Here is a 10,435-nt window from a genome sequence, read left to right on the forward strand (position 1 = left end):
CTGCTGGTGGGGTGTTCTGTCACTGATTTGTGTTTATGCAAGTACGTTAAACACTAAGCTGAAAAAAATACAGTCTCCTTTGAACTGTAAAAAGGACATATTTTAACTTACTTGACTTTTCCAGGATGTTTCTGTAAAGTCGTTTTCTTTTCCTCATTACAAGGGGAGTCTTGTGCCTCATTTCCTGACTTTGTTCCTGTTTGGGGAGAGAGGTAGAAAGTTAAGAGCAAAACCATTTGTGTGTGATGTGAAATGAGTAAGGCACCTTATACGTTGGTCATCATGGATTCAAAAAGAAAAGGAAAAAAACCCCAACCCCCCCCCCCAACCAACCCATAAAACCAAACCAATACACAAGTTAGGCAATGAGAGGGGAAGAGAAGCTTTCTCCGAGGGGAAACTGGAGGCTGCCTCCCCAGCAAAGCAGCACATGTTTTATGGAGTCATGAAGTTTCCATGGCTGATTTAGGGGGAAAAAAAAAATATGAAAGGACATCTTTTCAGTTCTCCTTTGATCTGACATTCACCTTCTGGCAGGCTATTGTAAGGCAAGTTTTTACCCACTCGGCTATATTGTTTACAGATCCTTCCGTCCCGAAATTAAATTCCGGACTCTCTGCGAGCCTCCAACACAAGTTGTTGTCTCAGCAAGGATTAGTATAGTACCACCCTGGCACTTCTCCCTGCCTATAATTTTCAGCTTGCTCTTTGCTCTTTGCAAGGCAGAGCACTGCCACTGCTACAGGCAGAACTTTGCACAGCTTGCTTTGAGCGGCAGCAATAGCTTTGAGAGCAGATCTGGGGCTGGATGCAGTGTCTGAGTCTGAATTTTTGCAGATATCTTCGAAATGCTCAGGATTTTGTTTGTTTGGCTTTTAATACAGAAAAGCACACGAGAATCTGGAATAATTTACTTACATGACATTATTATTATTATTATTATTATTTCGCTATATTATTATTATTACTCTCACTACTATTATTATAGGCACTCCAGAGCTAGTAAACAAAAATCTGTGCTAAGACAAACACTTAATTATATTAATTATGAAACTTCATCATCCTATCACAGTCATAATCCTTCATAAATAATTTGTTGTCCTCCATATTTTCACTGCTGTGATGAAAATTACTGCCAAAACTTTAGTAATCCCTTAGGAATTTAAATTTCTAGTCAACTTCCATTCATTCTCGCACTTTTCCCAAGTCAGAGCGGCCAACATTGCCCCGCTAGTGAGAGGTTTGCAGGAGTTGTGCTTTATGGTTAGGGTGGGAGGCTGGAGGAGTGCTCAGTTCCCAAGTGTTCGCCAAAACTTGTTGAAACTGGACAAAAAAAAATCTCGCTGCATTTAATATTTCAAATGGTTACCAGATGACAAAAAGGAAGGCAAAACAGTTCTGCGTTTCAGAGTAAATATTGGCTAAAACTCTGGCACGCTTTTCTCATCTGCGCTGCGCCGTCGGCGGAGCAGGACGGTGAGGATGTCCCCTTGCCCAGAGCGTTGGGATGTCGGGCGCGGGTGTGGGGCACCAGTTCCCGCCGGTGTCGCTGGGGCTGCCATGGGACCCTCCCCGCCCGTTCCCTTCCCCGAGCGCTCGCTCCCGCCCCGGGCCGGAGGTGCGGCCGAGCGGGGCCGGAGCCGCCGCCGAGCGGGTCCCGGGCGGGGCTGCGGCCGGAGCGAGTGGGCGGCGGCAGCCCCGGCGTGTGCCCCGCTTGTCACGCAACCTGCGCTGCCCGCGGCCGCGCAGGGCGGAGGGAGCGTCCCCGCGAAGGGCTCGGGGCAGAAATAAAGTTTCTCGTCTCCGGGTGGAGAGAGCCCCGAGAGAAGCTCGGCCAACGGGCTGGACTCCGCGGGGCTGAGGGATCGTGCGTGACAAAGGAGTGGCAGGAAGGGGGGTCGGCGAGAAGCCCTCGCCAGTCCCCGTCGGTCGGCGCTGTGCCGGTGCCCGGGGCTGGCGCACTGAGTTGGGCTCGGGTCAGAGGTCACCAGGGTGTATCGCCCTGGGCAGGGATCTGGGAGCTCTCCCCCTTCCCCGGCCGGTTCCAGAGGCGGTTCGGTCCCTGGGGGCCGGGGGCAGGGTGGCAGCCCCTCCGCGGGCCGGGCCGGAGCAGCACCCAGGGCTCCCCGGGCAGCCCCCCCGGCCGCGCCTGCGGGGGGGCGGGGAGAGCCCGAGGGGGCCGGCCGAGCTCCGGGCTCCGTCCCTCCCGCAGCCGCCTATAAAGCCGGGCTTGAGGTGCCGGGGCGCCGGCTCCCCCGAGGGCCCCCGCGGCACCGGGCGCGGCCGTGGGCGAGGCTCTGGGCGGGGAGCGCGTCCCCCGGGACGCCTCCCCACGGGGCTCGCCATTGTCAGCGCTCGGCCCCCTCCGCACGCCGCCCCGGGTTCCCGGCCCTGCCTGGCGGCCGCAGGACCCTCCCGGTCCCGGTGCTCGCCCGTCCGAAGCGAGCCCGGCCGCAGTCGGGGCGGGGAGCGCCCCAGCCCCGCTCTGCGCACCCCGCTGCCCTGTTCCGGCGGGCTCCGCCGCTGTGCGCTGCGCGGACCTCCAGGCCCAGCCTCCCTTTGCCTTTAGCGGGGCGGGCGCGGCTCCCGACGCCGTACAGAAGGTGCCGGAGCCCCCTTCGGTGCTTCCCGGGCTCTCGGCCCTCCGCCCGCCCCCGCTGCCGCCGGGACCCTGCCCCACGTGGGCGAGGGGCGACCGAGGCTCTGCCCCCCCGCACCGCACGGTTCCAGCCCTTCCTCCCGGGGGGGCCAAGCCTCCTCCCGACGACCCCCCCCGACGACAGGGAGATCTCGTCCAGCCCTTGGGGCAGGTGGTGGGGGCTAGCCAGCAGCCCGGGCTGCACAGGCACCCCCTACACCCAGGCACTTACCCCTGCGACCTGTTGAAGGTTTCCCCTCATTTCTGAACTGGCGAAAATAAAAGTGGGGGTGGAGGGGAAGGGAAAAGAAAGAAAGAATGAAAGAAGAAAACAATAACCCCCCCCCCTAAGAACCCACCACCTCTTTGGCGCTTGCATCGTGGCGGTCATCCTTCATTTCTTCTTTTCTTGCTTTCTGGAAGCAGTTAGGGAATGTATGATGAAGCAGAAATGAGCCGTCAGGATGATATTTTAATGGCTTATATGTCACGTTGGTGCATGTGGCTTTGAACTGGAGCAGCTTTCGTTTCCTGCAGAGAGCGCACCGCAAATCCCACTTGATAACTTCTACAACCCACAACATTTTTTTTTTTTACATTCACTCTTACACTGTATATTTAGATACGCTTCCTAAAAATACCTTCTCGTCTGCCTTCTCGTACATTTTGCACCGACCTGGAATGATCACTGGTTTCCCCTTGCACTGGGAGGCAGGCTAGCACTGAACTACCCAACTTTGTAGCTCTCCGAATGCCATCGCCCAGCGCACTTCACAATAAGGCTGAGAACTCTGTCCTTCGCTTAATTTTAGCACCAAATACAGAAAGTAGAGCAACACCCGCCTTAAGACTGTGTCCACACCCAGGCGCTCCCTAGAGCGGGTATACCTGTTGCTCTGAGCTACTGCAATTCCATCAAATAGATTCCGCAGAATAAATGCAAACGTGTAGATTCAGCTCACCATTATTCTAAAATAAAAAACCCCAAAACCCACCAAACCCTGTAAAGCCTCCCGAGATCCAAGGAAAATTACATAATAGATCTGCTTTGAAAGCTATCTCCTGCACCGAGCACAGGCACATTGCGTCTGCAGATAAACTGCGGCGAAACATTCCGTCAAGGCGTATCAAAGTTTATTTATTGTCGTTGATGTTTGTTTGTTTGTTTTCTAGCCGCAATGGGCATTTTATACCTCTCAAAAGGAGGCAGTTCTCGCCCGAGAAGGGTTCTCGCAGCAGCGCTGCCGGTCCGACTCCCCAGTACCTGCGCTGCGGATTGCTTACCAGCGGCTATAATTAGAGAGGACGAGTTTAAAGTTTCTTTGTTTGGAACTAGGAATTGGAGGGGCTCGGATTGAGCTGCGAAGGAGGCAAGTGAAGGGCTGAACAAAGGCGAAATGTATGGAGTCTGACTCTTAGCGAGCTTTTGGTGTTTTCGTTACTAGAAAATAATTAGAGCTAATGAATATGCAGGCGAGCGAGTAAATAAATAATTTGCCAGTTTTATATCTGTACGCACATGGGCACATACGTAAGTGTATCTATACATACACACACAAAGACGTCTATATTTTAAAGTTTCTTGAGATATTTTTTTAAAGAGCCGAAGCATCGTTTAAAATATGGTACAAATGTTGCCTAGCTTAATTGATGAAGCCACTAAGGTTTTCTGCTTTTAAATACCATACTTATACATTTCAACAATCATTTTAATATATAGTCAATGGCTCTTTGTAGCGGGAACAAAAAAGAACTATCCACAGTTTTTCAATAGACTTTGAGCTGGGGAAAGACAGGTTAATCGAGGGTTGCATCTAGAAAACAACCAAGTGTTGTATGTTTGCACTGAATCCAAATGTCTGCATTTTTCTAACTAAATCAAAGGGAGTGTTATTTCTTTTTCTGCTCACTCATCTGAAGGTAAGTAAATTTTCTCTGGCGATCAAAAGCCTGGTCAGCAACAAAGACACCGCCTGCTTTTTCCACCGTCCTGGTGTGGCAAGTTGAGGAATTTCAATAACTGTGACAAGGGTGACTGATTTGTGAACTAGAAAAGGTTTGAATGTCAGAAAATTTACATTGCTCCTATCGAGGACTTAAAATAAATTTCCTTCCTCCCCCCCCCCCCAAAAAAAAAAAAAAAAAAAAGAAAGAGAGAGAGAGAAAAGTAACCGTGAGTTACATGCAGTAGGAGGAGAAATAATGTAGGTTTGGAAAATTTACAGTTTTACCTGAATGAGAGAGACTCCGTAAAAGAGAGAGCAAGCGACAGCGAGAGAAAATGAGAGCGAGAGAGAAAAGAGAAGGAAAGTAACAAAAAAAAGGAGGCGAGACAACAACAACAAAATTAGAAAGTTAAGAGTGCTCACCCACCTGCGTTTTGATGGGTGCAGAAAACAAGATTTATTTCAGAAACCTGATGGAGGGATAGAGTCAGCTACACAGAGAAATCACGCCTGGTGTTTAAAAATTAGATCAAGAGCACCCAGCACCTACTCTCGGAGAGCTTCAGTTTTAAATAAGAAGAAAGCACTTTCAAAAGACGCGAATCCCTATAGGGCTTCTCTTTCCAAAGCCTAAAAAGTTGCTCAGTGATCTTAAAAATTCAGGATCACCACGAAATCATCATAACCATCATTATCAGAGTGCTGGAGACAGAGGGACAGACAGAGGGAGAGCGGGGGACAAAATAACCCTAATAATAGTTTTTTTTTTTTTTTTCCCCTTAGCGTACACACACACACAAAAAGATGCGCTGGAAATATTTTCGTGGGGGCAAAAAAAAAAAAAAAAAAAAAAAAAAAAAAAGCAAAAGCAAAAAAAAAAAAAAAAAAAGAAAAAAAAAAGAGGTTTATATATATTAAAAAAAAAAAAGTTGGGGCTGCCGCAGCCCCGTTTGTCAGAGCGGTGTCAGGGCGCCACAATACCTGCGATGGATGGGGCGGCGCGGCCAATCAGCGGGCGCGGGCGGCGGGGCCGGGGGCAGCGACGCGGGGAAGGGGGAGCCGGGCCCGGCCAATGCGCGCCCACGTCCGCCCGCACGGCGCTCCGCCCCCGGCTCCCATTCATCAAGGGGGGGGACGGTGTCGTCTTTTCAATTCATTTATCTGCAGGAATGATTGCCGCTATCAGTCTCGCGTTCACCGCCCGGCTGAGGAGGTGAAAGTTTCTCCCCAGGAAGATAAACCGCAAAAGACAATATTGTGCATGATTTGCGCCTTTTTTTTGCGGAGCGAAAAAAAAAAAAAAAAAAAGGCCCCCCGAAAAAAAAAAAATCGGGTGAGTGTGGGGAAGCTCGAAGAGGAGAGAGAAACAATCTCTCTGCCACTTTGCAACATTCCTATAGCCAAAAAAATCACTGAAGGAAGTTTCTTTTTTGTTTTGGTTTTTTTTTTAATTTTTTTTTTTTTTTGCTGCCTGTGTTGAACTCTCGCCGTTATTGTTATTTGCAGCCAGTTTATTTTTGAGCTCACCCAACCCCCCCCCTCTCCACTTAAACCTCCCTGAAAAGTCAAATCAGAGAGACAGTGAATATTTTTGGGGCACGTTTTTATTATTATTATTATTTGCAACTGCGAAGATCTCTTCCCCCCTTCCGCACCAGCCTTTTTTTTTTTTTCCTTTTTTTTTTCCTTCCCCCTGCGCTGATGCCGAAGGGGGTGTTTTTGATGTGGTTGCTTTGGTGGTGATCGTCGCTGACTTTCCAAAGAGGGTGTTTTCGCCGCCGCCGCTGCTGCTGCTGCTTCTCTCCGCGTTGTGTGTGTGCGCGCGTGCTTTTTTTTTGGTTGCTGCATCGACGCTGGGAAGATGCTTCTGGATGCTGGACCGCAGTATCCCGCCATAGGAGTCACTACCTTCGGATCCTCTCGCCACCACTCCACGGCCGATGTCGCGGACAGAGAAGTGGGGCTGGGGATCAACCCCTTCGCCGACGGCATGGGCGCCTTCAAAATCAACCCCAGCACCCACGAGCTGGCCTCGGCCGGCCAGACCGCCTTCACCTCGCAGGCGCCCGGCTACGCGGCGGCGGCCCTGGGGCACCACCACCACCCGACCCATGTCAGCTCCTATTCCAGCGCCGCCTTCAACTCCACCCGGGACTTTCTGTTCCGCAACCGCGGCTTCGGGGAGGCGGCGGCCGCCAGCGCCCAGCACAGCCTCTTCGCCTCCGCCGCCGGCAGCTTCGCCGGACCCCACGGACACACAGATGCCGCGGGACATATACTTTTCCCGGGGCTGCACGAACAAGCCACCAGCCACGCTTCGCCCAACGTGGTGAACGGGCAGATGCGCCTGGGCTTCTCCGGAGACATGTACGGCAGACCCGACCAGTACGGCCAGGTCACTAGCCCCCGCTCCGAGCACTACGCCTCGACCCAGCTGCACGGCTACGGCCACATGAACATGAACATGGCAGCCCACCACGGGGCAGGGGCCTTCTTTCGTTACATGAGGCAGCCCATCAAACAGGAACTCATCTGTAAGTGGATTGAGCCCGAGCAATTGTCAAACCCCAAAAAGTCCTGCAACAAAACTTTCAGCACGATGCACGAGCTGGTGACTCATGTCACGGTGGAGCACGTTGGAGGACCCGAGCAGTCCAATCACATATGTTTCTGGGAAGAGTGTCCGAGAGAAGGGAAACCTTTCAAGGCCAAATATAAACTTGTAAATCACATCAGAGTCCACACAGGTGAAAAACCTTTCCCCTGCCCTTTCCCAGGCTGTGGCAAAGTGTTTGCCAGATCAGAGAATCTCAAAATACACAAAAGAACTCATACAGGTACGGTAACCTTCTCTGTCGCTTTTCTCTGTGCGAGTGGAAGCGCCGAGCGCCGGGGCCGGAGCGGGACGCGGGGCCGTGCCGGAGGGGTTGGGGGCCGGCTCGGCCGAGCCTCGCACGGGAAAGAGGGGGTTCGGTCCAGGGACCGCTGCTTTTTATCCGGGAGAGGCCGGCTCGGAGCTCCGCTGCAAAACGAGCTCGGTCACAGCCACGCCAGCAGCGGCAACAAAAAGAAAATGATCCCTGCCGAGGCAGAGGGGGAGGACGGCAGGGTTTGCTGCTGGGATTGTTAGGGCGGAGGGGGTGGGGTGGGGGAATCGCAGCAACCTGTCCTGTTTAAATTTATAGGTTTTAATTAATTATTGTTCGGCAGTTTTGGCTCTGGCACGATGAGAAATTGTGCTAAATGTTGTAGGCAGCTCATTCGTCTCCTCTCTGCAATTCAGGGCTTGGTAAATATTTAATTCCGTTGAGCGATATTAAACAAACCGAGCCCGGCGCGTTAGTGTGTTATTGTTGTGCGGAGGGGAGGCGCCGGTATTCCTGAGAACTTTTTCCTTCGTGGGAGGTGGGAATGCACCAGCCTCTGGCCGGGAGAGCGATCTCCCCTCGCTCCCACCCCCGAACGCTGAAAGGCAGAGCCGCTTTCCCCAGCGCTTTTGCCGAGGGTTTGTGGAGCTGCCCTCTCGCTGATTTCCCGGACAGGATAAATTTCAATAATGCAAAAAAATATGGGGGAGGGAGCTGAGGGGGGTGAGAGAGTAAAATATTACGAGAACGAGCTGTAAAATCGGAAACCAGCCGCTGAGGATCGTGTGTAATATCCCACCACGCCTGCTCTCTCGCTCGGAGCGTTGTGAAGAGGGAGAGGAGCCCGGGACTGGGATTGAAAGGAAATTCGCCCCTCCAAAGGAAAAGGGCGAAAAAAAAAAGTTATTTAGCTGCTCTGCTCTCCGAAACGAGCGCTTTGCGGGAGCCGGAGGTCCGGAAAGGATAGAGATTAGAAGCAAGGTTTTGGGATTCGAGCCGCGCTGAAGTTAGAAAGTTGCGAGTGTTTGAAATGGAGCCCTGGGCTCCGTCCGGCGGTGCGGTGACAATGAGCGATCCAGCCGGCCCTGCTTAATCAGATCCCTTTCCCCCCCTCCCCCTTCCCTCTGCAATAGGTGAAAAACCATTTAAGTGTGAGTTCGAGGGCTGTGACAGGCGCTTTGCAAACAGCAGCGACCGCAAAAAGCACATGCATGTGCACACTTCCGACAAGCCCTATCTCTGCAAAATGTGCGACAAGTCCTACACGCACCCCAGCTCCCTCCGAAAGCACATGAAGGTAAATGGAGGCGCCTGGCCTGCCCGGGCGGAGGGCGGCGGGGCCGTGCCTGCGGGCGGAGCGCGGCCCGGGGCCGGCGGGCAGCGGGGCCCCGGCTCGGGCCCGCCGGGCCGCGCTCAGCCCGGGCCCGGCCCCGCCGCGGGGCCTGCGCTCGGGGCCGGGAGGGCAGGGAGGCGGCGGCAGGAGCGGCCGGGGGGCCTGGCCCGGCGGGCAGGGCCGGGGCTGCAGCCGGGGAGCCCCGCAGGAGAGCCCGAGCCCGGGGCCCGCCGCCGGCTCCCCGGGGCCGGCGCGTCCCCAGGCCGAGGCCTCCGTCCGCCGCCGCTTCTATCTCTGCCCGGGTTTTCTTTTGCAGGTCCATGAATCATCCTCGCAGGGGTCCCAGCCTTCTCCCGCCGCCAGCTCAGGCTACGAGTCCTCCACCCCTCCAACCATCGTGTCTCCATCCACAGAAAACCAGACTGCCAGCTCCTTATCCCCTTCCTCCTCCGCAGTCCATCACACGTCCAGCCACAGCACGCTTACATCAAATTTTAACGAATGGTACGTCTAAAACGCTAAAACAAAACAACAACAACAACAAAACACAAACCGAAACAAAAAAAAAAAAAAAGCCCCAAGCGAGCAAACAAATACTCTATTTAAAGACTCCAAAATAATGGACACTCTGAAATCAAAATTTAAATGAGCAAACAAAAATAAAATGCTGCCAGTAGACCCAGGACTGAGTAAAATGAAGACTCAATTTTAAAAAATATTTTTCTTTTTTTTGTCCTCCATTATTTCTCTCTCTGTCTCTTTTTTTAAAAATTTTTCCTTTATTTTTTTTTTTTAATTTTTTTTTCCTGACTGTTCTGCTCTGTTCCAAGGCTTGGTAGGCGAAGGGGTTAGTAGAATGCATAAGAAGACAAGGTTACCAGGGCAAATGCCAACTGTGTAGGGCTTCACTGGAAACCACTGATTAGAGATCGCCAACTGCATGTCTGCTCGGGCAGCGGCCTTCCCCCCCATCCCCTCTTGTAAATACAGAATTATTAGCATCAAAAACAAAACGACAAAAAAAGTGTACTGTTTGATTTTGTAAATAGTTATATCGCAAGTTGAATAAGGGGATATGTGGATTTGTGGTCTTTGCATATATGTGGGGGGAGGGGCGGGCGGGCGGGAGCGGCGGCGGGGGGGCGGAGGTGGTGGGGGGGCAGAGGGAAGAGGTAGAAATTCAACTATTTGTACTGAATGGCAAGAATGTTCTAGTAAATGTGTATCAAAATGTGAATTACTTTGTATTATTACAGTCTAAACGTCGATCTAACAGAATATTATTGGTATTAATGTGCTTTTTTGTATAAAGTGCAACATTTCGTCCCAAAGTCCAGTCTAAGTAGTGCAGTAAAATGTTGTTACACGTCCTGTCAAGAAATTCGTATAGTGAAAGCCTGGATCTGCGTGTCAAACTGTTACATTTGTTTATGTAAAGTGATATTAAAAAAAAAAAAGATATAAACTATATCTGTCCGTTGCTTTTGGCAAATACAAGAACATAATGTATATAAATCCTAATTTCCATATTTATCCGCATGTAAAGGTCCGGTTATACCTGTTACAAGATATTCAATATTTATGGCTAGAAGAATTGGTATGTAAAATTTAGTTTACAGAACTGTTTGGTAACATTTCGTACCTTATTAAA

At 51.6% G+C, this 10,435-nt stretch overlaps 1 protein-coding gene across 2 annotated transcripts; it reads left to right on the plus strand.

Annotated features, from left to right (window-relative positions):
• Positions 1–6,445: 6,445 nt before the first annotated feature.
• Positions 6,446–9,369, plus strand: LOC131562364 (zinc finger protein ZIC 1). Of its 2 annotated transcripts, none has more exons than XM_058812024.1 (3): positions 6,446–7,421; positions 8,585–8,748; positions 9,101–9,369. In XM_058812024.1, the coding sequence occupies exons 1-3, from the start codon at positions 6,446–6,448 to the stop codon at positions 9,296–9,298; spliced, it is 1,338 nt and encodes a 445-aa protein (XP_058668007.1). In that variant the 3' UTR covers positions 9,299–9,369. The 2 variants fall into 2 exon arrangements, with proteins under 2 accessions (XP_058668007.1, XP_058668008.1); XM_058812025.1 differs by having other exon boundaries at positions 9,122–9,369.
• Positions 9,370–10,435: the final 1,066 nt, after the last annotated feature.

This window comes from Ammospiza caudacuta, chromosome 11 (assembly GCF_027887145.1).
Source record: "Ammospiza caudacuta isolate bAmmCau1 chromosome 11, bAmmCau1.pri, whole genome shotgun sequence".
Taxonomy (NCBI): domain Eukaryota; kingdom Metazoa; phylum Chordata; class Aves; order Passeriformes; family Passerellidae; genus Ammospiza; species Ammospiza caudacuta.

Excerpts from the sequence above, each read along its gene's own strand:
- LOC131562364 (XM_058812024.1), top strand. The coding sequence starts at position 6,446 with ATGCTTCTGGATGCTGGACCGCAGTATCCCGCCATAGGAGTCACTACC. Across the intron at positions 7,422-8,584 it reads ACACAAAAGAACTCATACAG|GTGAAAAACCATTTAAGTGT; the intron begins GTACGGTAACCT and ends CCTCTGCAATAG. Across the intron at positions 8,749-9,100 it reads CCCTCCGAAAGCACATGAAG|GTCCATGAATCATCCTCGCA; the intron begins GTAAATGGAGGC and ends TTTCTTTTGCAG.